We start from the raw sequence: 27,912 nt of genomic DNA, 5'->3' as shown, positions 1-27,912 counted from the left end.
CCCCAACCTTTAAGTCCTGATGCAGAAAACCTGGTTACGAGTCATTATTCTGTAACACTGGTGTGTTTAATGGGAACCGATCCAGTAACTACCAACATGTTCTGCTAGAACTAAAGAGGTTCTGAGGTGGAGTTCAGAGGCACGATAAGAAGATAAAAGAGCTTCCTGAGTACAACAACATGCTGCCTGCTGTCGTCAGAGGATTGTAAAACGCAGTAAAACAGAGTTTTCAACAAGCTTCCTCTAAATAATGGAAATGTTCTCAGGAAGGATGAACCCGTCCCGCCCGTCTGTCACTCTTCATGGCAGCGGGCGGCTCAGAGTGACGGCACGCATCCCTGAAATTCTCCTTTATTCTGCCTAATCATGTCTGTTAAGCCAGCCTTTTGTTGTTTTGAATTAAAATGAGCCATTAGCCGATAATTCTCTTTAATTCCAGTGAATTGTAATCCACGGCCCGTACGCTCGTCTGCTGGGCCCCGCGGGCGTCTCTGGGAGGCTAAAAACACAACGGGGAAGTAGATTTCATGAGAATTAAAGGAGGGATTGTTTCCAGCGCTCACGGCGGCGGCCACAGCGCCGGCCGAGGTCGTGCAGGTCGGGGTTTGAGGATGCTGCGTAAACCAGGAGGCCACGGCACAACTGTAACCTTCTCCAGGTTTCTGCTTTAGTCACAACAGAGACGGTTCATCGTGCTTTTACACAGAATTAAATCTAATTCTGGTCTCCACACACAAACAAACCTCCCTTCCCGTGTCCCCATGACTAAAACCATTAGGACCCCGAGGCTAAAGCCTCCGCTGGCCGCGCTTTTCTCTCGGCGTTTGGACGCAGACGCTGCAGGCCGCGTGCAGCTAAGTGATTTGTCACACCCGCAGCACGCTTGGCCGAACAAAGAAGTCCCCTCTCCCAGAAACATCACAAAGGCCGGCCGGCCAGGGCCGTGGTTGGCGGGGGGGGTCTCCCCCGTCACGTGACCGGGGCACGGCCCCCCGGGGGGTTCGGGGGTCACGAGTCAGCCCTTTATTTTTTTATTCCCCCTCCGGGAGCCGAGAGGCGTTCAGGGAGAAGGACCTCCCTCTGGCGAGGAACACCGAGGCCACGTTAACAGAAAACTTTATTAAAAAGCCGTCGTCTCACACAAATTGGACCAAAGTTACAGCAGGGAATGCTAACAAGTTTTTATTTTTTATATATATTTATTTACTAAAAATATCTGTATAAACCGGAAATAAACTGTCAAGATCCTCAATTGTCTGTCAGTCCAACTTCAGTATTCAAAAAGATAAAGGTGAAAAAAGGTTTATTTTTTTTAGGAGTTTCATCCGTGTTTTTACTGAAGTCTCTTTAAACAGGACTGGATGCAAAAGGCATCAGAACGATGAGGGAACAGAAATCAACCATGAACAGACGGGCCGATCCGGCCGGCCGGCGCTGCTAGTAGCGTCGGTAGTAGTGTGGGGGGGGGCCGTAGTGCATGGGCAGGTCCAGGTTGTGGTGGTGGGGGTTGAAGGGCGGGTTGTGGTCGTGCTGGTTGTTGTTATTGTTCAGGGGGGGCAGGTGCTGCAGCGGGGGCACGTAGGGCGCCGGGGGGATCTGGGGGATGATGATCTGCCGGTAGATGCGGCCCTGCTGCGGCGCCGGGGGGAAGCGGGGCCGCGGCGGGACGAACAGAGGGGCTTGTACCGCTTGGGGGTGCAGGGGGGCGGGGGGGTTCAGGTTGGGGGGGTTCTCCGGCGGCGGACCCACGCGGTGACGCTTGGTGTCTGTGATGGCCTCCGGGGGCGGGCCCACCCTCTTCCCTGCCGTATCTGGGGAGAGAAGAAGAAGAAACTCTTACTCCCGTCATCCCTGCTTCCCACAAACACAGGAGAGAGACAGGAAACCCCCCCCACCCCCACTCCCACCCCCCCGCTGCCAGCCCGCCTGAACTAACACACGGAGGAAGAGCGCCGCAGCGCCGCCTCTGCCAGGTTCAGACGCAGACGGAGGTGAAGGACTAACCGTTTTCCGACTGACCTGAGCTCTTCTTGCTGAGCTCGGCTTCTCCCTCCTTCTGGATCTCCTGGATGAGCCGCTCGTCATCTTGCTGCAGAAACACAAACACACACGTTGGTACGGGCAGCACAAAAGTAGTGAAGAGACAGCTGCATCAGGGAACGATTCCTGCATCAGGGAACGATTCCTGCATCAGGGAACGATTCCTGCATCAGGGAACGATTCCTGCATCACAGGAACGATTCCTGCATCTCAGGAACGATTCCTGCATCACAGGAACGATTCCTGCATCACAGGAACGATTCCTGCATCTCAGGAACGATTCCTGCATCTCAGGAACGATTCCTGCATCTCAGGAACGATTCCTGCATCTCAGGAACGATTCCTGCATCTCAGGAACGATTCCTGCATCACAGGAACGATTCCTGCATCTCAGGAACGATTCCTGCATCACAGGAACGATTCCTGCATCACAGGAACGATTCCTGCATCAGGGAACGATTCCTGCATCACAGGAACGATTCCTGCATCACAGGAACGATTCCTGCATCTCAGGAACGATTCCTGCATCTCAGGAACGATTCCTGCATCTCAGGAACGATTCCTGCATCACAGGAACGATTCCTGCATCTCAGGAACGATTCCTGCATCACAGGAACGATTCCTGCATCACAGGAACGATTCCTGCATCAGGGAACGATTCCTGCATCAGGGAACGATTCCTGCATCACAGGAACGATTCCTGCATCACGGGAACGATTCCTGCATCACGGGAACGATTCCTGCATCACGGGAACGATTCCTGCATCAGGGAACGATTCCTGCATCAGGGAACGATTCCTGCATCAGGGAACGATTCCTGCATCAGGGAACGATTCCTGCATCAGGGAACGATTCCTGCATCAGGGAACGATTCCTGCATCAGGGAACGATTCCTGCATCAGGGAACGACTCCTGCATCACAGGGAACGATTCCTGCATCAGGGAACGATTCCTGCATCAGGGAACGATTCCTGCATCAGGGAACGATTCCTGCATCAGGGAACGATTCCTGCATCAGGGAACGATTCCTGCATCAGGGAACGATTCCTGCATCAGGGAACGATTCCTGCATCACAGGAATGATTCCTGCATCACAGGAATGATTCCTGCATCAGGGAATGATTCCTGCATCACAGGAATGATTCCTGCATCACAGGAATGATTCCTGCATCAGGGAACGATTCCTGCATCACAGGAATGATTCCTGCATCAGGGAACGATTCCTGCATCACAGGAACGATTCCTGCATCACAGGAATGATTCCTGCATCAGGGAACGATTCCTGCATCAGGGAACGATTCCTGCATCACAGGAACGATTCCTGCATCAGGGAACGATTCCTGCATCACAGGAATGATTCCTGCATCACAGGAATGATTCCTGCATCACAGGAATGATTCCTGCATCAGGGAACGATTCCTGCATCACAGGAATGATTCCTGCATCACAGGAATGATTCCTGCATCAGGGAATGATTCCTGCATCACAGGAATGATTCCTGCATCACAGGAATGATTCCTGCATCAGGGAACGATTCCTGCATCAGGGAACGATTCCTGCATCACAGGAATGATTCCTGCATCACAGGAATGATTCCTGCATCAGGGAACGATTCCTGCATCAGGGAACGATTCCTGCATCAGGGAAGGATTCCTGCATCAGGGAATGATTCCTGCATCAGGGAACGATTCCTGCATCAGGGAATGATTCCTGCATCACAGGAATGGTTCCTGCATCAGGGAACGGTTCCTGCATCAGGGAACGGTTCCTGCATCGTCCCTTCATTTATCCGGTTTTCCCACCAGCCTGCCCCCCCTGCTTGGCTGCTGCAGCGCCTGGACCGGGCCCAGCTCATTAACAGCTTGGGGACTAATTGATGCCTTGGCTGCCAGTGATTCTGCAGCCAGGTCACCGTGGGCAGTGATGGAGTCACAGGGGTGGGGGTTGTAGGAGGCCTTGTCCACGACTGTAAGACAGCAGAGGACTCGCCGGCGTCCTGGCGCACCGGAGAACACACAAAAAGAAAAAGACAAACATGCATGGACCGTGCCGCTGACACTCTGGCAGTCCGGCGGTCCGGCCTGAACGCACCGTGGGGTCGGTCCACAGCGAGCACTTGCGGCAGTGGCGGCAGGGAGCGCCGGGGGAGCGCGCGTGCTGGCAGAAGTGGTTGTAGCCGGTGATGGGCTCTCGGCAGAGGTAGCACATGAAGCCGCCGCAGCGGCACGACATCCGGTTGCAGCCCTCCGACTTCACTAGACCCGTCCCGCACTTGACACACTTCCGTACCCGGGCTGCCGTCATGCGCTCCTCGCTGCAGCAGGAGCAGAGGGAAGTCAGTTGGACATGAAGCAGCAGAAGATGAAGATGTGTGACGACATTAAAACAGAGCAGCACTCATCATGTTTGATCTTGTGATCAGTTTATGGTCGATTCTGAAGTTTAAACTGAACCCAGGTACAACTTCTGATACGTTAGCGTCCAATTAGAATAAAAAAAAAGCTGATTAACATTGCAATTACCAATAAATACTGACAGACTGGACCGAACAAAAAAGACATTTGTTTACATTTATTATTTGACTTATTTATGATGCATATTTATATCCGTTTGCTGCAAACTGTTCTTGAAAATGGTGCATTTTTTCTTCTACTGTTAATTAAAAGAAACGCATCATTAAAAACAACAAAACAACAACAAAAAACCACCAGTTCTTGATTCATTTGGCTAATAGGACTCTAAACTCTTTTTAGAAGAGCGTTCTGCTCGGGTCCCGGACCAGACTACAATCATCCATCTTCATCTCCATGAAGCTTTTAGCTGCTTCATCCATCCAAACCTTCATACGGAGCTGCATTCACTGCAGCTCAGACAGCTCAGACTTTTACTCTTTTGCTGCTCACAGCAAAATCCTAGCAGCAGCTACACAGTTAACAATTCAACTAATCATTCTAATCTGTGAGAACTTCCTCTGATGTCTAGATACTGGTTGCTGGTTACTGAATGCAGCGCGACAGCCGAAGCTGCTATTCTCAAAGCAAATACTGAGAGTTTACCCACAACACAGAAGAGTGGAGTGTTTAATGAGGAGCGACCGTGAGACCCCCCGACTGACGACTACGTTACTTCAGCATCTCCATCGGTACTGAGGAGATTGTGGATAAAAGAGGGATCAGTTCCAGCTGAACTACGACTGAACTGAAAAAGCCAGGTGGTCTATCGGGTGGTGTGAGCTCTCACGGTGGGTTAAATGGTTTCAGCATGGTTTAAGGGTTATTTGGTTTAGTTTGTGTCTCAATTCATGGTCTAAAGATGGTCTATAACTACAGGACTGTCTGAGAAAATTAGAATATTGTGATAAAGTTCTTTATAATTTGTAATGCAATTAAAAAAACAAAATGTCATACATTCTGGATTCATTACAAATCAACTGAAATATTGCAAGCCTTAAGATTAAGATTCAGAATATTCTAATTTTTTGAGATAGGATATTTGAGTTTTCTTCAGCTGTAAGCCATGATCAGCAATATTAAAATAATAAAAGGCTTGCAATATTTCAGTTGATTTGTAATGAATCCAGAATGTATGACATTTTTGTTTTTGTAATTGCATTACAGAAAATCACAATATTCTAATTTTCTGAGACAGTCCTGTATGTGTATGGATGCTTGAAACGTGGATGCTGCTGGGGGTCTGAGGAGGTTTGGATGAGGGGTGGGCTCTTCTCATGTTCTGTGATGATTTCCTTCAGCTGCCTTTTAAGCTGCTGCTGTAAATATATCTGCATTTAGCTTGTCAGTTGTTTGTTAATAATAAATGTCCTCTTACAAAGATGGAAGTCAAACAGCGCTGACAGTTAACTACTTGTGCCTCTTAATTTGTGGACAAATCTCGTACATCGGGAGTGTTACAATGATTCCTTCAGATGTGTAATGCTTTAATAATCAGCGCCTCGATCCATTTACCAGGCCACTTCCCGTTTCATTCAACACTGGGAAGTAAGATGGACAAAAAACCCAACCAGGAAGTTCTGCCTGTGGACCCTCTGGGCCGCAGGAAGCAGCTGGCCTTCCTACCTCCTGCAGCGTGGTCCGGGAAACTGACACACAGGCATCCTCAACGGGGAGAGGGGGCGTGAGGTGGAAATGACCAGTGTGTCTGGTCGGAGGTCAAACGTGCACAAACAAACCCAGATATAACCGGAGTCACAGACTCCTAATAACAATAAAGACAAACCGTTCACCATGGTAACAAGTGAAAACACCCCTGAGGAAAAAGGTGAGGGCGGGAAAAAATAATACCTTTATTCATCAAAAAATGCTGGAAAAAGAAAACCGCTGAAATGCTTCATAAAATATCATTGAAGTGCAGGAATAAAGGAGAACTGTGATAACAGGACGGTGAGCCACTTACAAGAGCACCCTCATCCGGATCTCATCCCTCTCCAGGACCTGCTGGCAGGTCTTCCCCACATGCTGCTTCCACTGCACGTGGCACTTCCTGCAGCTCTCCTGCACAAAGAGACGGAGACGGAAGGACAGGTCAGAGAGAAGGATGTGCTCGGAGACAGCAGTGAATCAAGAAAGCTTCAGGAGAACGTCACTTCATCATCATCCATCCATCCATCCCTCTCTCCGGTAACACCGAGCTGCGGTCAGAACTACCCCCCCCCAGCGTCTGCTCTGAATGCGGCTGCTGTTGCCACTGCAGGGACTCGGACTTGCGCGGGCACAGAAAGGTGCGGCTCCTGCTGCAAATGTGACTGCAGTGCCGACTGCTCGGTTGCCTAGAAACAACAGCTTCATGCTCTGACCTCCTCCGTCTCGCCGGCTTACGGATGAAGGACGTCCTCGGCAGACGGGATCTCTGCACACTCACGCAGCTAAAGGGGGGGCTCCCTCTTCCTCCTTGTTAACCTTTAGCTAAGTGGTGTCACCATAAATATTTTAATCACTCATTTAATATTTACGAGCGCGGCACAAGACAGCTGATGCGGCTCCGTCTGCTCCATACCTGCAGAGGAAGCTCTAGTGTGACGCTCTACATCCTCTGACCTCTTCACACGTCCTTAAATCACTGTACACATGCGTGCTATTGTTTATGTAGCTCCGCTTTCACAATGCTGGCTGAGACAGCGGTGTGTGTGCAAGGTCAGCCAGCGGGTGGAAGATGCCAGAGTTTTTGTTGGGTTTTGGAGCCGTTTAGACTGAACGGCCTCTCAAGGCTCAGAGAGCAGGAACAAAACCGATATGAAAAGGTGTCCAGAAATACTCGAGGATGTTTCACGCTTCAGGATACACGACGAGCATCCAGGCACGGAGTTTGGGAGAAAGAGAGGAGCCAGTGTGCTCAAATCTGGAGGGGAAAACCCGGCTCACACAAAGGCAGAGAGGAGGGCAGAGTTGGAGCGGAGAGAGTGATGACGGATCGCCCCCTAGCGGCTGCTCGGAAACCAGGAAAGGAAATCAGACCTGAGAGAGGGAGCGGTGTGCGCTGTTGTCGGTGGCCTGTTTGACAAGATGTTGAAAAGCAGGAAGACACCTGAGTTCTTATAGCGCAGCTAAAAATACAGCCGGTGACGTTTGAAGTCAGACCTTGAGTGGGGCGTGGCTTCCCCGCCTACGGGTGTTTTATCATAAAACATTGTGGTGAAACCGGAGGGTGATGTTTGGGAATATCGCTCTTGTGCAGTAAAACCTCGGGCATAAACAAATCTGTCAGCGCGACAGAAGTCACAGAGATACACAAACAACTTTCTGGTGAACAAAGGCAGCTGTGTGCTCGGCCCGCGGCCTCTCTCTCCTCCCAGACATCCATCTCTCTCCCACCGTCTTCTGCCGTGTCTCCCATTTCCATTCAGCGCTCACTCTTCTGCTTTCATCTGCCCTCCTTCATCTCCTCCCACTTAAGATTGTCCGTCCCCCGTTTTCATTCATGTCTTTCCTCAGCTTTTTTTGATCTCTTTAACTCTGCGTGTTCTCCAGCGGGACATCCATCCTGCAGCGGCCCTTATAAGGCCGGGCGGGGGTGTCGTTTACAGGGAAGTGGCTGTTGCTGAAATCAAATCTGAGTCCGTGTCAAGGCGTGGGGAGGAGGAGGAGTGGAGACGTAACTTAAAGACACGCAGATATGAGATGCATGCTTGGCATTTGTGTGATGCAGATCTGAGGCGACACCGTCTTCAGGTTTAGTAGCTCCGAAAAATCACCAAAGTGTCCTTGCAGCCACATGTGGAAATCATTTACATCTGCTTGTCTGCATACAGATGTGTGGGTGTGAGCGAGTGAGACTGTGTAAGGGCCAGACGGAGCAGAGAGAGCGAGAACCAGAGAGGGAGAATGTGGGTCAACCCTGATCTGAAGTGCATTTGAAATCGAGGTGGAAGTGAGTCCAACCAGTAAGAAACCAGTCGGACGGGAGCGGTTAGCGAGGCCGGCCAATGGCGGCGCTCCGTGCGGGAAGGCGGGTGGGCTCAAGGAACTGTGTTAGTTACATAATGAAGCCCCTCCCTGCTGGGACGAGCGGCCGCGGAGCAATGAGGCAAAAACTCCCTTAGACACAACAGTCGTTATTAAAGTTTCTGCATCCCTCATCTCTCATTAACGTCCAACGACCTGCAGGAGTGTTCGGGAGTTTACACTCACACCGAATCCGGATTTTGACACATACAGACCAAACACTCTTGTCACGAGAGAGTTTCTGCTCTTGCTCTCGTAGCTCTGAACTCAGCTTCACTTTAAAGTGCTGAGCTGAGGCGGAGTGGTGTCCGATAGCAGTTGTTGGTTTGTCTCTCAGAAATGAATCAGACCTGAAGAATTCGGGAGCGTGTCTAAGCCGGAGTCTCTGGGGCGTGTGGGAGCTTGTTGGGTTATGCAGCTGAGCGAGGAGACTGCGGCGCGGCCACGGCCTCTGGCTCCACCTGCAGGTTCACACCAGCACTCGGGACTCATGTTCACGCGCTACATGTCACCGACAGGAGATTTCATTCAGGCATTTCATTTGTGCCTCTCCTTCCTTCTGGAGCAGCTGGTCCAGTCACCCGACATCTGCATGCAAACTACATCTAAACAGCAGTTTAGATCAGCAGCCCCTCCAGTCCTGATAGATCTGGAACCAAACGTATCGATACATGAGCTGCTCTCTGGCCCCTGACTCAAGGAAGGCTGAAACAGAAACTGTTTCCTCGGATGAAACCCGGCAGAACTGCCCGAAGGGTCGCCAGACTGATGCACGTCCTGACGAGCAGCTGTCCCGTATGAAAGTCCCTACCGCCACTTTAGATAAACATTTAGGTACACCACCTTTATGCCCAATTCCAATACACCCCCTACTTTCTTTCACTCGCCCTTCTTTTCTTCACTCCCCCTAAAAAAGAAGGGACAGATTTTAGGGCACTTGAAATCTTCCCAGGGGCCTGTCCCAATACTCCCACTACCCCTCGTTTTCATCTCTACTCCTAATCAGGAAGCTGAGAGCCAAAAGCTGTTTTAATTTCAGCTGTAGCGCTGTTAATATGGCACTTTATTAAGTTTTAATATTTTTTCAGGCGTAAAGTAACCGTTAAGATCTCCAACCTGGGCTCAGTTTATCCAAATAATGCCTGTTAAGAAGTTTGATCTGATGTTTTCGGCGATGATAAGAGACGCCAGCTCGGAGGAGCAGCAGCCGGAGTACAGAGGTGATCGCCCTGCGCCGTCGTCCCGGGGGAGAAACCTGCAGCTCTGTGGAGAATTACCGCTGGCTGAAATAAATCATTTAGGAAGATAAATGTTGGTTTAATAGATGAAATCTAACAGTTGTAGCTACGCCTTTCTGCCTGCCGGCTCCAGAGCTGATTTATGGGTCCGCGTTAAATCGGCGCAGAGCCTACAGCGTAGGGTACGGCGTACGGCGTACGTCGCCGCGTAACCTACACCGTAGGCTCTGCGTTGGTGTAACGCGGGACCATAAATCAGCCTTTATTCCGGCGAGGTTGCAAAAACGGGTAAAAAAGTGATTATGTACATTCACTGAGTGAATATTATGAAAGTAAAATATATATTTCTCACTAGAAATGTAATCAAAACGCATTTTTATGCAGAAACTAACTCAAAATATTGATTTTATTCACTAAAAAATAAGAAATGTCCGCCATGTTTTTTTGTTTTTTTGATTCAGTCCACAAATGACGACGAAAAGCATTCTGGAAAATTATTTTGTCCCTAGGTCAGCATCGGAAAACCCTACAAACGTAGGGACAGATTCATAGCCACTACACTACTTTTCTCCACTATCCCTAGGTGAAAAGAGGAATTGGTACACCACTACCCTCACAGGAAGGCGCAAAATTTAGGGGTAGGGATGAAAACTAGGGGTAGGGGGAGTATTGAGACCATGGATTGGGACAGGCCCTTAGTGCAAAATTTGTGGGATCTTTTCTCTGTCTGAAAGAGATCAAATTAATTTACAATCTAAAACACAGACGTGTTCTCATGAGCTTCTGAAAATATAGACAACATTTCATAGAAGACACTCATTTGTCATGAAGGGGTGCAGACGCAACCACGTCCCTCGCCCCGTTGAAGAGATAAGTGTGTGTGTGTGTGTGTGTGTGTGTGTGTGTCATCGTCCACAGACAGCAGCCGTAGCAACAGGAGTGAATGTCAGACATTCAAGGCCTCATCAAGAGAAAACACCAGGGTTGTGTTTATGTGGTTGGAGCGGGAAAACGCTGTAATTTGTGTTTGTACGTGTTTGAGCGTTCCTGCCAAAATAAAGGAGCTTTTAGACTGGAATCAGTCTGACAGCTCTGGTGGACAACAAGCGCCTCCTCCTCCTCCCCCTGCATTCCCCAGACAAAGGGAGGAGGCCCACGGATACAAAAACCCAAATAAGTACTAAATAAATACATGCAGCAGAACTGACCTTGCGGCAGCGGGGGTTGGGACAGCTAAACAAAGACATGCCTTTGTCCAGCAAGGCTGGGAAGTTGCAAAACGGACACCTGCAAAGATAAGAGAGGAAGAGCCGAGGATGAGAGAGCGTCAGATGAAGCTACAAGTGTTTATAGCAGACGGGGAAACTTCAATGAGCCACACAGAGAGATCTATCTGAGGCGTACGCGGCCAGACACCTGCACACCAACACACAGACTACAGACTCACCGGAATATTAGCAATAACCCGGTTTTGCACGTCCATGTAACCCCTCTGAATAACTGGAATTTGCTCATATTCCGGTTTTTAAAAACCTGAATATGACCCCTGGGTTACTCCTCTTCTAACCCGAATATTCGGTCATGTATAGGCCTAACGGGATATCCCCATCAAAAGGAACATTAATTTGTTTTCTGCACATGTTCTTTTCGCAAGGAATCTTGGTCTTTTGAATCCAGGACATACTTATAAACACGGCGAGACGCAAGACCAGGAGGAGACTAATCACTTCATAAATGTAATGAAAGATATGAACATTTTGGCATTTGTAGACGGTAGAAAGTACCGGGATAGCGAGATTTACAAGAAGATGAGCGAAAAGTTGCGCGAAGCAGCATTTGTAAGAACTCCAGACCAGATCAAGCTCTGCTGGAAGACGCTGAAAAAGGCGAACTACAGGGCCGAGAAACAAAACGACTTGTACTGGGCTGTTGATTATCCGCCGTGCTGCTGTTATTGTTGTTGTTTTGAATTTGGATCCGGGAAGAAGAAGCGGAAATGACGGGAATAACGTCATCATGTTCTCCGTGCGTCGCTGGTTTGATGGAGATTTCCCAAATGATTAATTACCATGTAAACAGGGATAACCCTGTTTGCTCACACATGTAAACGGAATAATCTGAATGTTTCAGTAACCGGAATATTGACCTTAACCTGAATTTTGACTATGAAAACGTAGTCACAGACTCACCTCACGAGTTCATCGGCGCAGGTGGCAGCGACTGCCTCCTCCGCCTGCCGCTCGTTATATTTACACAGGATGTTCTCAGGCAGGACCTTCTCCAGCTCACACATGGGGTAGGAGCACGGGCAGCCCCCCTCCATGCAGCTCAGCTCCGACTGCAAACACAAGAGCACAAGTTACCACCGCTGCAGACGCTCGTTTACAACCTCCGCCTGCAGCCACAGACGAGTTGGCAGATCATAACAATGTCTATATAAAAATCTAATTCATAGAGAAATGTCATGCTAACAAAGATCTGTTTCTATAATAGTAAGTCCTCTCCGGTTGCCGGGCGACATTAGCCGTCACATGCTGATGGAAGCGTGTTTGTAGGTACCTTTCCTGAGCCGAACACGGCCTCCTGAGCGTATTTGACCAGGCACTCTTTACAGAACAGGTGACCGTCCGAGCACTGGGTCATCTTCTCGAAGGCAAACTCTCCGTAGCAACAGCCGCACTCGATCAGCTGGCCGTCCTGGACAAAGAAACACACGTGCGCGTTAAGCTTTATGTTTTTGATATTGATCTCTGCACCAAAACTTGATTCATTTGGATTTAAGACAAGTGAATGTAAGGTATGATGTTACCGTTGCACAATTTTAGGGTTAAAAAAAACAACTAAAAAACAACACAAAGCAGTGAGGGAACACCGAGGATTCATTCGTGCAGCTCAAAGCTTCACAAACGCTGCACTGACTCCTCAATTGTCACCACAACATCCGTGAGCGCCTGTGAACCGCTCCCGAGCACTCTGATCATTAAAATAAACAACACTCACCCAAGAAAACTGTTCCCAGTAGCTGTTTCTGCAGTTTATATTGTAAATATACAAAGCAGCTAGGAATGCTGAGCTCTGGGAGACTAAGAAACCTTTCCTGCTGCTCTTGTAGATGCTACATAGATCTAAACCCTCGTGTGACTGTTACAGACTCTGGTGAGTCCGCAGGGCTCAGATGTTGGCGACAGCTAAGCTTGGAAGCAAACCAGGTGAATACAGTGTCTGAAATATACAGGGTGGTAACCTCGTTACCGGGGAGAAACGCAGCGCAGAAGAACCAGAGAGAGTTTAGCCAAAGGAAGCAGAGAAAGTCCTACCTTTTTATATTCATCTTCATTCACCTGCAGAGCGAGGAGGAAGTCTTCATGCTGGAGAAGAGGAGACAGGTGGTAAAAATTCAGTTTTGGTTGTTCACAGAGGTGTCAAGTAACAAAGTACAAATACTTCGTTACCTTACTTAAGTAGAAATTTTGGTTATCTATACTTCACTAGAGTAATTATTTTTCAGACGACTTTTTACTTTTACTCCTTACATTTTCACGCAATTATCTGTACTTTTTACTCCTTACATTTTAAAAACAGCCTCGTTACTCTATTTCATTTCGGCATTTAAAAAAAACTATTCAGTTAAATTGCTCCATCCGGATAGAGTGAATTTGGTTGTGGTTGTTTCAGATGTTCTTGTCCAGTTTTGTTCTTACATCCGTTCCCTCAGATTCCTGCAACTAAACTTGGATATACATTCCAATAAAGGTTAGGATAAATGATAACATGAACATGAAGTTTGACTTTTTGCACCATTACAATACTTATAGGCAACTAGTCATCATATCTGCTGCTCTCTGAAACACATGTTAATGCTCAATAGTACACATATATGGTTCTTTAATATATTTGCATTATACTAAGATGCATTCATTTTCAATGGCTTTTGTCCTTAATGGTTTTTTTCCCCTTACATTACTTTTACTTTTATACTTTAAGTAGTTTTGAAACCAGTACTTTTATACTTTTACTTGAGTAAAAAACTTGAGTTGATACTTCAACTTCTACAGGAGTATTTTTAAACTCTAGTATCTATACTTCTACCTGAGTAATGAATGTGAATACTTTTGACACCTCTGGTTGTTCAACAACCCTGGCATGTCGGGTTTTCTATTCGCTACACAAACAATTCATCCAAGTCACGCAGGAAATATTCCCACGAAAACAGAGAGGGAAAGAAGCTTGAGTGTATCGAACATCATAAATGAGAGGAGTCAACGAGGTTGTGTGTGTGTGTGTGTGTGTGTGTGTGTGTGTGTGTGTGTGTGTGTGTGTGTGTGTGGGTGTGTACCTCTGCCCACTCCTTGGCCTTCTGCTGGTAGAAAGTGAGCTCCTTCTGCACAGAAGCCTCCAGGTTGCTGTACGTCCTGCAGTAACGCCGGTCGTTCTCCAAGAAGAACATCCTTCTATCTAATTTCACCGAACCTGGTGGTAAGAACAGCGTTCACGAATCAAGAGAAACTGCTTTACAGACCTTACAAAGAGCCGCTTCCAAGCACAACTCTTCTGTAACTCCAAACACTGATACATCAATGAAGGAGCTGCAGCTCATTTACTGAATCTGCACCAGTAACGACAGGAACGTTAAGGACGTTTGGAGAAGCAGACTGCAACACACGGAGAGGCTGTCTAAGTATGGAAATGTTTGCTCACCGTGTTCGAAATGAAAGTCAATGTAGCAGCGCTCAGAGGAGATCCGGCTCCGCCGCCTCTTTCCTGACGGATCGCCCGATTCCTGCCACTTCTTCAGAGCTTCGCATAAGGCCTGGAAAAGTGAAGAGAGAAAAAGAGGCAGAGACAGAGAGAAAGGAAAGCAGATGTAAAAAGGCAGATGAAAGAGGGAGCATGGATTGCATTTGTGAGACACAGGTTGAGCTCGCTGCGCTGTAGGACCGCTGGTACCTTGCGTGTGATTGCATAGTGTCCCTTCAGGGCGTTTAGGGCCCATTTGATGTCCTGACAGCTGAGCATCCGGAAATCTGCCATGAGCAGGTCCGCGGCCTGCATCACCACCTCAGACCCCACCATGCCCAGGTTGCCGTAGTCAAACAAATCCTCAGTCACCTGGAAGCACAAATCCATCTCTCATTAAAACCACGTTCCTCCTCCTTACGGGATAATGATAATGTTTGATGGGACTGATCCGCCGCTCACTCCTCGCCACGTTTGCCAGCAGAGTTTCACCACAGCGAACCAAAAATAGTAACATTATGAAAGTATTGTTTTCTGAGCCCGGCTGACGGACTTACGCAATCATTGACATTTCTCCGTTATTAATTTACACACACCTCTTGCATAACTGCTTTTTGCTCTGGTGGGACTGTTTTACACGCACTCGCACTGCTACAATGGAGATTACTGAGATTCAAGTGTGGAACATTTTTAAACCTCTTTTCCCGAACAAGCAGGAACATTGTGTTAAAATCTAAGTGAATTGATTTAATTTCTACACAGAGCTCGTGGACGTCGGATCCTCAGCGCTAAAGAGGAGCGGTACCACGCAGTTCACTGTCAGCGAATCCTTCACGAAGGTACATAAACAATGACTGACACACTCACACACACACATTTTGGAGCAAATTCTGCTGCAGCTGACTTTTTCTCTCCAGGAAAAGAACTTGCTTATCTCAGCAAGACATTCATCACACGATGCATCTATTACGGAGCTACAACCCTGTCATCTGTTGACAACAACTCTCAGTTCTCTCAGTTGGACCTGGTAGCTGCAGAGCTTTTCCTGTGAGCATCGTGTGACCCAACACGTCTCCTCATTGGGAACAACAGAAAAAGAAGGGGAGAGACAGCGTGCGATTCGTCCCGTGGATCCAGGGGCCTCCACCCAACGAGATGCTTACTTTTCAAGCTAAATATGAGTTCCAGTGAATGTCAGTGAAACTTAAATCATATATTTATCATATTTTTTGTTTTGTTTTAGACATACTAACTAGGGTTGTCACGATCAGGATTTTTTAGCTCCCGATCCCGATCACTTGAGTTTGAGTATCTGCCGATTCCGATTTTTCCTGATCCGATCACTTTTTTTGGCTCCCGATACATTTCAGATACTTTTTCCCGATCAGATACATTTTGGCAATGAATTCAGTAAAAAAGTAAAGTAAAAAAAAGTAAAGTAAAAAAAGGAAAGTAAATTAAGTAAAAAAATGTATTGTCCATTCTCTCCAACATGGACATCATTGGATCAAAACAAAGCTTATCAGCACTGGTGCCGCAAAATGTAGAAACATGAAAATGTAAACTAAAACAAAAAGTGCAAAATAGTGCAATGACAAAAAATAAATCAATTTCACTTCAAAAGGAGGTAGTTTACCTACTAGGTTCAAAAGTTGAATGAAAATTTAAATACATTTTGGCTTAACCTTATTGCAGAATTCTCAACAGCATGAAATGAATAGCAGCAGCTTTTCATTGCAGTTGTTATAGTTTTCTGTCAATGTGTTGTAATGATGTCACGCAGAGCGTAGGAACCAAGTGTGGTTGTTCAGAGAAGGACGGTTTACACCGTAACACCGGTCCCGCAAAATAGACAACACTAAAACTAACTGAAATTTGCAGGCAAGTATTTTTAAACACGCTCTCTTTGGACGTACACACTCACAGAACTGGAGTTACGTCTACTACTACTATTCCCCCTCATAAACAAGTTTTTTTAAGCTACAAAACCTGAATATATGGTGTTGTTTTGTATCCTGTAGGCCATGTTAACCCCCCCTGACACATATGTGGGTCTAAAGTGAACCCCCAGCTGTCTTGTTGACTGGAAAATATAATCAGCATCAGTTTGTCTTATGCAAAACTTAAATAGATAAGATGAGGTTTATAGACATTTACAAGCATCCATAGTGTTTCAGTGGGAAAGCCCCGTCAGACATGCAATTTTTTTCTTTTCCATTAACAAGAAGCAAACTGAAAGAGTTGTGGAGTCAGGTCTGAATCACCTCTCTGGGATTTTTAACTTAACATTTTGTAGCGGCAGTCTAATTAGATCAAAACTTATGGTGTAATTCAACACCCAATGTTTTGCAAATCAAAACCAGAAAAATCAAAAATCTAAATCTAATCTAATCTGTGAGCTCTACCCGAGAGTGCAATCATCTTTTTTCTTTTTGAGTGAGAGTGTCAAATCAGCGTTGCGTCAATCTGCAGGGGGGAGGCGGGACATAACCGAGATCTAGGAGCTCAAAGGCTACTGAACGACTCGGCACCTTACGTCAACAGAGGTAAGTTGTTTATGGCATCAACATCAACTTTATCAGACATGATAAAGAAGAGAGAGACAATGGTTCTCCATGACAAACACGCTTTTGGCGCTCTGATGTTGACGCAAGGCGCTACTAGACGACGTTATGTCCCACAACCCCGCAGCAGATTGAGGTTGAGATTGTAACCACAAAATGAAAATGTTCAGCTGACAAAGATGATGATTTTAGAAATGATGGAGAGAAAAGGAAAGTGTGACCCAGAAAGATGATTGCACTCTCGGTTTCTTGGTTACAGGATTTGAAAGATTGGGCATCAAACTGACTCCATAAATTACATTTAAAAAGCTTTCAACATGGAAAGACTGAACTCTTGACAGACGGCAGTGCAGGCTCAGTTTGACGTATGATCACCTGCTCAGAGGAGTAAGAGCGCTGTCCAAATTTCACCTACAATAATCAATAACTGTGCTGCAATACAAAAACTGTTAATACAAAATTTCAGCCAAATAAATGAAATATATGCTGCTTAAATGTTTACTCTGCAGTTAGAGCTCTTCTATCTGTCTAATGATATCATATTTTAAACTGCTCCCATCCACTTCCTCTCTGTGTAACATAATGCAGCATTTTTATTGGCATGATATGAAGTGATGACTGTTGAAGTTCTGTGTGGCTTTCCAGCTACGACATTACTGCGCAATAAAACCCTTTAGGGAATAAATCTGACTATTCAATGAGACTAAACTTGTAGTGAAAGGACGTTTTCAGCTCATGCACGTCATTATAAATGTCATGGTGATTCACTGTTGTTAACTGCTGCTTCACTGATTCTCATATTGAATATTGAATATCATCAGGTGCATCGTGTCAAGTTTTAATAACTGATGAGGTGAACATGTATATACATTCATTTCAAATAAAATAGTGGAACTCCATTGTAATTATCGTTAAAGATAAACTTGCCCATTCACTTTGACCGGTCACCACACACTACTTCCCACCATACTGTTCTGTTATCTGTACTGTTGCTCCTCGGTTGTCTATTGTATGTATTGTGTATGTGTGTATGTATTATAATTTCTATTGTATTTCCTGTATTTTATTGTTTTGTTTTTATTCTGTAAGGTGACCTTGGGTGACATGAAAGGCGCCGCTAAATAAAATGAATTATTATTATTATTATTAAAGGCGTGTGTGAACCTCTGGCCTTTAAAACACAAAGAAGTGCACCTTTAATGGGACAAAGTGGTCTTACAATACGCACCGGACTGTCTCCACTCATCAGAAGAGGATCGTGAGGGAGAGCTATCTGGCCTCTGTGGTCAGAGGCGTTGCTGCATCAAGTTGCTTTAATTTAAATCCTACAGCGTCACACAGACTAAAAAAACAGACCACTCACCTCCACCTGGGCGTCTCCTGACTCCAGTAGGATGCTGGTAGGAGCTGCTGCAGCTGCCGTCTCCCTCCTCGGATACTCCGGATTCTCCAAGAGCATGTTACAGAGTCTAGAAACAAAGCATAGCGGGCTGCACGATGAAGAGCCTGAATGGTCATGCTTTAGGTCAGAAGCTGGAAGCTACAGCTTAATGCAGTTAACCTTCAAATGTACATGAAATATTGACGTATCACAGTCAAATAATTCCCCTTATGCACTTACTGGAGCCCTAAACTAAGTATTGGAGAACAAAAAAGTCATATGGTCCTCACACATTCAAGTCTTTCACATTATTCGATAGGATCAGTTCTGCTACATAGGCCTCGTGGACATCTGGGAGTAGATCCAACTGTTGAGGGGAAAACAAGAGATATAAGGACTTAACTTGGTTGTAACTGGGCCACAGAGACAGAGACACGTCCAGATTGTGTGACACTCACGACACCATTGATGAGCGCTCTAACAAAGGGCCGCTGCTCTGGTCTCCCGTGCGGTGCAGAGGGTCCAGGTCTCGCATCCTCAATTTGAGGAATGTCTTCAGGTGCAGGGGCTGCATTAGCTCGTTCTGCGTTTGGGGCTATAAGGAGACGGGCCTCTACTCCGTTGATGGGAACTGACGCTGTGGGTGCTGGAGGAGGGAAGGGGTTCCAGTTTATATCTGTCGCTCTTAAACTGAGGCTGGGGGAGCCACGCTGGAGTTACTAGGCCTGTGTTGAAAAAAATCGATTTCCCAATTCTAAATCGATTCTCATAGTAATTCCTAAAAATCGATTCATATGTCTCAAAATCGATTTTTTTTTAAATTTTATTTATTTATGTATTTTTTTTTTCCATCATTACATTACAACTTTTGGTTCTTTTTTTGTTTATCCCCAAAAAAGGAATGTTTTGTTGGACACGAGAATAACTGGTGCCATGTTTTTGCCTTTAAATATGTTTAAAGGTATGAAAATATTAAAGTGTTGAGTTATAATTGCATAAATTGTCTATATTTCATTACTTTATATACTGACTTGGGGTTACATTTGCAAAAAATGCTAAAAACCAAATGCTCAAAAATTAAAAACCAAAATAGACCGAAAATGGAACAAATAAAAACGGAATGTGGGAAAAAATAAAAGCGATTTCATCCGTCTCTGTTTCCTCCCTGGATCTGTTTGGTAATTCTGACCCAAGATGTTTCTGAAAGCAGTTCTATCAGCATTCTGCCAATACTTGCTGTTTAATCTCAATATAATACTAGTAGTAATATTTTGCATAACTACAGTCATATAATTCATGCAACAGCTCAAAAAACTGTTTTAATAACACTAACCCAAATCAATATCGGAATTGAATCGGATCGAATCAAATCTTGATAATCGATTCTGAATCTTAAGAATCGGAATCGAATCGATTCTTGACATTTGAATCGATCCCCAGCCCTAGGAGTTACCTGTTTGTGGTGGAGGATGGGGGACGGCCTCCCCAGGTGCCTGACTCCCGAGGATAATCCGATGACCCGCCTCTGGACGACCCAACCTTTCTGGGGCTGCAGCGATTAGAACCGCAGGGGGGACCACTGGTATGATCTGAGGGAGTTGAGCGGGCTGGAGTGCAGGCTGTGCAGGGGCCTGCGCCAGCGGCTGGGGCTCGATCTGAATGAGATTGCCCTGCATCTGATTGTGCAACGCGGGCTGCGGTGGGTTTTCTGTTCGACGATGCGGCTGGGACTGCGTTCTTAGAACGGAGGCCTGGATGATCGGCCGGTGTGGAAGAGCAACTACCTTCAGCGCCTGCATCTGGATGAGGTGAGGCTGCACGTACGTGGTCGCCCCGGCCGGCAGCTGCGTCGACGTACCGGGCTGGGGCTGTGTCTGTGTGTGAGAGCGAGGATGTGCAGATGAAGTACTGGCCTGAGTACCGTCTGGTGTTAGTCTGTTTTCAGCAGGCTTTTCTTGAGTCCTTGCGGAAGAGCATGAAGCAGTCGCAGCCGCACCCGTATACTGAGCGGCACTGGTTGAGACACCGGCCTGCCGCTGACTTGACAAATGTGCTAAAGAGCAAGTTTGTTGCTGTGACAGTCCAGACGTGCTGGGCTGAGGTTCTGACAGTCCAGATGTGCTGGGCTGAGGCTGGAGAAGCACAGCTGTCGCCGCTGAGGAGGCATTAGCCTTGACATTTGTGGAGGTAGATGGAGTGTAGGCAGAAGGAACCGCATGGAGATCCACGCTTGTAAGTCCCGATGCACCACCCTGCGAGTGCGTGTGATGCTTTGGCTGCGACTGCGTGTGTGACGATGGGCCCGGTTGTGGCGATACGTGTCCAGCTGACCCGGGCTGTGCTGCAGTCTGCGTGTGCAGGGCTGGTCGGTTGGCATCTCTGGAGGTAGAGGGAGCAGAGTCGGGGTCCCCTGCCGGCACTGCGGAGCTACTTCGAACAACTTGAACTGGGTTGTGCGAGGGGACCCCCCATACAGCTGCCTTGCGAATCACATTCCTGCGTGCAGGAGTTGGTGGCTGTAGGAAAACACAGGAGATAAGACAAATCTCAGAGAATTCAATGTATGACCAAAAAGAAAAAAACGCAGCCTCTGTTTTAAATACTAACTAAAAACTTGCCAATTGGACCAACCATTTGACATTTTTGTCTACTAAGGAAGAAAGACAATTTAAACAAGCCTCAGTCTTAAGCCGGGCATACACTGTGCGATTATCGGCTCGTTTTGAGCCGATTTTCCAGTCGTGCAACTATTTTTTGGGTCGGGCCCGATTTCGACCCAATCGTTGGTCATGCCTCGTGCAGTATACGTGGGGTAACGACGAGAGATTAACACCTCACGACGAGCTCCCGATCACAAATCGTGAGGTCGCAAGAAAATCAAGCGTGTTTGAAATCCTGGTCGCTCCTCGTGAAGGAATCGCACAGTTGAAGCAGCTGCGACCCGATTGGACTCATCCTTTCGCAGAGAGCATGCGCAATCTCTGATGTCACGTCAAAAACTATTATTTGTAGTTTAAAGTGTTGCAAATTCACATTACAAATCATGTTTTAATAGCAGAAAAAAAAGACCGCATTTCCACATACGGTGCGTGTCGCCGCGTACCCTGCGCCGTAGGCTCTGCGTTGGTGTAACGCGGAACCATAAATCAGCCTTTAGTGTGCGCTCTGTGTGCTGTTCTGAACACTTCTCTTCTCTGAAGAGAGTGTGAAGTGTGAGACCATAAATCGTGGGCTGTGAACTTTTGAACTCCGCGATCTAGTCGTGCAGTGTGAGATGGGGCTGACACAAACGATTTAAAATATCGCACAGTGTATGCCCAGCTTTAGGAAACAGTATTTATCAATAACCTCCAGTATGCTGATGTCGTCATCATCTGCATCATCCGGGACTAAAACCGGACTGTCAGGTACCAGAGCTACAGGCTCCTCGTCTGAATCATCCGAAATGGTGATGAGCTCCCTCGGACCAGAACGAGACCCTGCACAAGTGAAGTTACATGGACGTGGGTTAGTAATGTGACATTACGCTACAAATAAAGAGCTTTAGAAACACACTGACATTTAAGACATGTATTTATCATTTGAGTACAGGTAAGGGATGAAGAGGTTCTCACATTTTTTAAGTGAAAATGTTACATTGATTATAAAACAAGTTGCCAACAACCTATAAAAAAAAAAACTGTTTAACTTCACAATTTTGTAAAACAAGAGGATTCACATATTTTCCATGCTGTTCTCAAAGCAGAAGTGACACCTCGTGTGTGATCACTCTGACCGTGGCACCACGGTGGATCTTACGTTCAGACCTGCAGTAACATTCGTCCCAGGGAATTCAGTCAGAAGATTCAGATCCAGTCCCCAACCATGCCTCTGATGGTGGTCTGGGATACTTGTGTCCACATTTTGCTAATAATCTGAACATGAGAGCACCCCGGAGACGATATCAGGAAACTGTTATGCTCATTTGATTTTCCACATAAAGGACTGCATTAAAGCTCTGTGTCATTATATTTCTTGTTCATGTATACGAGAGATTGTAGAAGATTTGATGTCTTTATGTAATCATTTGAACTAAGTAAACATAAGATATGTAATTGGGCATGGGGCTGTGGAAGACACAACTGGAGTATATGAGCACTGGGATTGTATGGAAGAGGCCCCAGTGCAGGTGGGAGCGGAGAGACCTTGTAAGAGGCCTGATAAAGCATATGGGCACAGTGAAAGTGTATTGTAACAATGAAGTCATACCTGTTAGATAGTTATAATGAGGATAGCTGGGGTGAGTTGGAGTGAGAAAGTACAGTAAAAGCAATTAGGACCAGCAAGCTGTGGGCCACGCAGATAAGGGTGGGAAGTGATGGATACATGCGTTGAAGTAAGACATGGAGGCTTTTGAAGTCAAGGACGAAGCCTGGCGAGCAGCGTAAATCAAGTGGGAAAGGCACAGATAGGGGGAAAACATATAATGCTGTTGGGATGGTATTGAGCTTTGTATGATATAAAAACAGGGTGCGAGAGCAGAGTCTCAGAGCACTTTTTTGGTCCGGATCAACTTTTGCTCTCCTGTGGAAACTTTACTTGTATATTTGCAATAAAGACCTTCACAGTACTTTGGACGAAGACCAGCCGAACAACCGACTCTTGTGTTTTTTTAATTGTTGGACGAAAGGTTTATACTTAAAAATATTGTAAGAGGTCCCGAAAAGGATTTTCTCTCTACAAGATCAGATCATTGTACACAATCGTTTTTGCACTGTACATGTTTGTTGAATAATTGGAAGAAATAATTAGAATAAAATTCCATTTAAAAAATGTTTATGGCATCTTTTCATCTTGTAATTTCTAGTTTTTTCTTCTGTATGTACTACTAGTTATTTTACAGTTGCTGCCTTTGGCAATTAAAAATAACCATTTGGTGTTTCAAGGCAAAAATGAAGAGTACATTGTTGCAAAGCAAGTGGGAAGTTCAGATCTAGTCACTTGTGAAGCATTTGGGTATGAATTTAATAACAGGTGCAAACACGCTCTGAGTCTATTACTTTTCTCAGGATGCATGTTAATGCAAGGTCTAAGATCTCATGCCAGTAAAAGTCGCCTCCTGGAATTTGGCTGCTGCGAGTGAATAATCTCAGGTTTAATCTCAGATCAGTGATTCTCAACTAGTGGGTTGGGACCCAAAAGTGGCCCGTGGACCCCTTTTTAGTGGGCCTTTGCCTCAGATAAAATGTAAAACTGTCAGACAAACCTACATTTTTTTGGAGTCTTCTGAGAAGTACAGTCTTCTCTACTTCTCATTTGTTGCATTTTGTTTCATGTTTGTGCATGAAAGCACTTTTCACACCTTCAAATCTGAGGTAGATACTAAACTATCTACTAACACAAGACCTTGACCATTTCTCTCAGTTTGGATTGTCATTAAGGAGTGACAGTGGGTCCCTAAGCTGGACTGGTGGCGCACCACTGCTATAGACTGATTACATACATGAGTTACGGACATTGGATATGAGTGTGGGTACGGCGTTTCCCACCTTGGCTGCGGTGGACATTGAAGCTTCCAAGGTGAATGACGTCGTCATCGTTGCTCCCATCAGCCATAGTGAAACTACACCTCCCTGAATCCGCCCACACAGAGAATCACTGCCTGGTCAGTAGCATCTACACCAAACACAACCACAGGCAAAGATTGGAATTCTTATCCCTTCAGATGACAACAAAACAACTTATTTTCATTTGAAATAGTTACCCATTACCCAACCTTAACACACATCTGTATACTTTAAAAACGTTGTTGGAACATGACTGTCCTCATAAAATGATGTAAGCAGGCAATGGAAATACTTCCAAATATGATAAACCTATATTTTGTTTTGAAGAGAACCAAAACAACATATTTATTGTTGAAACTTGACATTTTGCTGTTGCTGTTTTGTTCATTTTTAATTTAACACTTAAAAAAAAAGCTGAAATAGCACAAAAACAACAAAACACAACTTATTTTCATTTGAAATAGTGTAATAGTTACCCATTACCCAACCTTAAAACACACCTGTATACTTTAAATACGTTGTGGGAACTTGACTGTCCTCATAAAATGACATAAGCAGGTATACATAAACAAGATGGTTGGTATTCCCCAAGAATTTACAAATGGTTTCATTTTTAAACTCAATTGTCGTCATTACAGTTTGACTCCACCCTCTAATCAGAAACAACCTGATGGCACATGACGATTAAAAGACGTAAACGGCTCATAAATAGCTCAAAAGTTAAGAAGAGGGTTTAACAAAGAGCATAAAGAGTAGAGAGACTCCCACATGGGAGTAGATGGGCACAAACAGAAGTGGAGACAACACTGCCAGCTCATCTGAAAGTTCACATGTTGGTCAATTGTCTCCCCCTGAAACACTTCCCCAGCCAGCACCGTGATGCTCACACCACAGCCCTTCAAAGTGAGTGTAAATAAACGCCAACCTCATGGGATTAAGCAGCACTAAGATGCCCATGTTGCTGCCGGAGCTGCGAGTACTTACTGATCAACCTTCACATGAGATTTAACACCAACATGTTCACACAAAGTTTAAAATGGTGGCGCCTATAAACAAACATGCCACGGCAGTAATCAATCATTTCCGCCCTGAAACAGGGAAAACCCGCTGAACTGAGCAGAACTGCACTAAACTGGGCTAATGCCCATTAACCAGGCTGCTAGCTATAGCCGCACGACAACTAGTTAGCTGACTAGTGTCAGGGTTTCTACCAATAACACTGCCCCAAACCCGCCACACACCGAGCCCAGTCTAGGCGTTAAAGCGCAACGATAGAAAGGTTCAATGGCACCGTTTCGTCGGGGATAACCAGTAAATCCTTACAAGTCCACCTTCTTGAAAATGACAATCCGTGCACATCGAAACAAACTGCCAAAACAAGAACAGGCGGCGCTGCGTGACGTATGACGTCTTGAGTGACGTAACGACGCCCGCTGTCTCTAGGGAAATGTAGTTCTGAGGGTCGAAATGTAGTTCTGGGGGTCCCCGCGTCATCACGGCCGGAAAGGAGGTGCCGCGCTTACCTCATGCAAAAAGAAGAAGAAAAAAAAAAAAAAAACACACACGTGTGTTTCAAAACTCTGTTGCTATGTTAAAACCTAAATTCCAAACACAATGAAAATACTTCCAAATATCATAAACCTATATTTTGTTTTGAAGAGAACCAAAACAACATATTTATTGCTGAAACTTGACATTTTTGTTCATTTTTAATTTAACACTTAAAAAAAAAGCTGGAATGGCACAAAAAATGCAAGAAAATTACTCTGCAGAAATGGAACACAACAGGAAGAGCATTTAACAACTAATTAGGGCAGGGGTGAATAACAAAGAAAGTGGGGAACAATTTCAGAAAAATGTTCCTCGATATAAAATTATTAAGAGTTTCAATATCTCACCATGTACATAAGATAATATCATCATAGAATTCAGAAAATCAGGAGTAATGTCTACCTCATGCAAAAACAAGAAGAAAACAAACACACACACACATGTTGTATGTGTTGCAAAACTATGTTGGTATGTCAAAACCTCAATTCCAAACACAATGGAAATACTTCCAAATACAGTGGGGAGATCAAGTATTTGATACACTGCCGATTTTGCAGGTTTTCCCACTTGCAAAGCATGTAGAAGTCTGTAATTTGTATCATCTTCAACTGTGAGTGACAGAATCTAAAAAAAAATCCAGAAAATCACATTGTATGATTTTTAAGTAATTAATTAGCATTTTATTGCATGACATAAGTATCTGATCACCTGTCAACCAGTAAGACTTCCGGCTCTCACAGACCTGTTAGTTCTTCTTTAAGAAGCCCTCCTGTTCTCCACTCATTACCTGTATTAACTGCACCTGTTTGAACTCGTTACCTGTATAAAAGACACCTGTCCACACACTCAATCAAACAAACTCCCACCTCTCCACAATGGCCAAGACCAGAGAGCTGTGTAAGGACATCAGGGATAAAATTGTAGACCTGCACAAGGCTGGGATGGGCTACAGGACAATAGGCAAGCAGCTTGGTGAGAAGGCAACAACTGTTGGCACAATTATTAGAAAATGGAAGAAGTTCAAGATGACGGTCAATCTCCCTCGGTCTGGGGCTCCATGCAAAATCTCACCTTGTGGGGCATCAATGATCATGAGGAAGGTGAGGGATCATCAATGACCTGAAGAGAGCTGGGACCACAGTCTCAAAGAAAACCATTAGTAACACACTACGCCGTCATGGATTAAAATCCTGCAGCGCACGCAAGGTCCCCCTGCTCAAGCCAGTGCATGTCAAGGCCCGTCTGAAGTTTGCCAATGACCATCTGGATGATCCAGAGGAGGAATGGGAGAAGGTCATGTGGTCTGATGAGACTAAAATAGAGCTTTTTGGTCTAAACTCCATTCGCCGTGTTTGGAGGAAGAAGAAGGATGAGTACAACCCCAAGAACACCATCCCAACCGTGAAGCATGGAGGTGGAAACATCATTCTTTGGGGATGCTTTTCTGCAAAGGGGACAGGACGACTGCACCGTATTGAGGGGAGGATGGATGGGGCCATGTATCGCGAGATCTTGGCCAACAACCTCCTTCCCTCAGTAAGAGCATTGAAGATGGGTCGTGGCTGGGTCTTCCAGCATGACAACGACCCGAAACACACAGCCAGGGCAACTAAGGAGTGGCTCCGTAAGAAGCATTTCAAGGTCCTGGAGTGGCCTAGCCAGTCTCCAGACCTGAACCCAATAGAAGATCTTTGGAGGGAGCTGAAAGTCCGTATTGACCAGCGACAGCCCCGAAACCTGAAGGATCTGGAGAAGATCTGTATGGAGGAGTGGGCCAAAATCCCTGCTGCAGTGTGTGCAAACCTGGTCAAGAACTACAGGAAACGTGTGATCTCTGTAATTACAAACAAAGGTTTCTGTACCAAATATTAAGTTCTGTTTTTCTGATGTATCAAATACTTATGTCATGCAATAAAATGCAAATTAATTACTTAAAAATCATACAATGTGATTTTTTTTTTTTTTTTTTTTTTTTTTAAGATTCCATCACTCACAGTTGAGTACCTATGATAAAAATTACAGACTTCTACATGCTTTTCAAGTGGGAAAACCTGCAAAATCGGCAGTGTATCAAATACTTGTTCTCCCCACTGGTATGTGTTGCAAAACTATGTTGCTATGTTAAAACCTCAATTCCAAACACAATGAAAATACTTCCAAATCTCATAAACCTATTTTGTTTTGAGGAGAACCAAAACAACATATTCATTGCTGAAACTTGACATTTTGCTATATAAATGTTTTGTTCATTTTTAATTTAACGCTTAAAAAAAAAATAGCTGGAATAGCACAAAAAATGCAAGAAAATTACTTTGCAGAAATGGAAAACAGGAAGAGCATTTTACAACTAATTAGGGCACGGGTGAGTAACAAAAAGTGTCGAACAATTTCAGAAAA

At 45.5% G+C, this 27,912-nt stretch overlaps 1 protein-coding gene across 4 annotated transcripts; it reads right to left on the bottom strand.

The window, feature by feature from the left end:
- Positions 1-1,106: 1,106 nt before the first annotated feature.
- On the bottom strand, positions 1,107-25,354 carry rnf216 (ring finger protein 216). Of its 4 annotated transcripts, none has more exons than XM_061712039.1 (18): positions 25,256-25,354; positions 23,947-24,073; positions 21,767-21,897; positions 19,872-20,934; positions 18,877-19,064; positions 18,709-18,785; positions 18,401-18,506; positions 14,684-14,845; positions 14,435-14,546; positions 14,073-14,206; positions 13,054-13,104; positions 12,296-12,433; positions 11,926-12,074; positions 10,945-11,023; positions 6,454-6,551; positions 4,132-4,354; positions 2,005-2,089; positions 1,107-1,811 (listed from the first exon to the last, which is right to left on the bottom strand). In XM_061712039.1, exons 2-18 carry the CDS (start codon positions 24,011-24,013, stop codon positions 1,438-1,440), a joined length of 3,237 nt encoding a protein of 1,078 aa, XP_061568023.1. In that variant the 5' UTR covers positions 24,014-24,073; positions 25,256-25,354; the 3' UTR covers positions 1,107-1,437. The 4 variants fall into 4 exon arrangements, with proteins under 4 accessions (XP_061568023.1, XP_061568022.1, XP_061568021.1 ...); XM_061712038.1 differs by having other exon boundaries at positions 25,288-25,354; XM_061712037.1 differs by lacking the exon at positions 25,256-25,354 and adding an exon at positions 24,465-25,215.
- Positions 25,355-27,912: the final 2,558 nt, after the last annotated feature.

This window comes from Cololabis saira, chromosome 21, assembly GCF_033807715.1.
Source record: "Cololabis saira isolate AMF1-May2022 chromosome 21, fColSai1.1, whole genome shotgun sequence".
NCBI classification, from domain to species: domain Eukaryota; kingdom Metazoa; phylum Chordata; class Actinopteri; order Beloniformes; family Belonidae; genus Cololabis; species Cololabis saira.
This window is presented reverse-complemented; position numbering and strand designations above follow the sequence as displayed.

Bases quoted from the DNA above. Each gene is read 5' to 3' on its own strand.
- rnf216 (XM_061712039.1), bottom strand. From the start codon at position 24,013: ATGGCTGATGGGAGCAACGATGACGACGTCATTCACCTTGGAAGCTTC. The intron at 12,434-13,053 runs GTAGGACTTTCT...TTCTTTGTCCAG, and splicing joins ATGAAGATGAATATAAAAAG to GACGGCCAGCTGATCGAGTG. The intron at 11,024-11,925 runs GTGAGTCTGTGA...TTATCTTTGCAG, and splicing joins TGCGCCGATGAACTCGTGAG to GTGTCCGTTTTGCAACTTCC.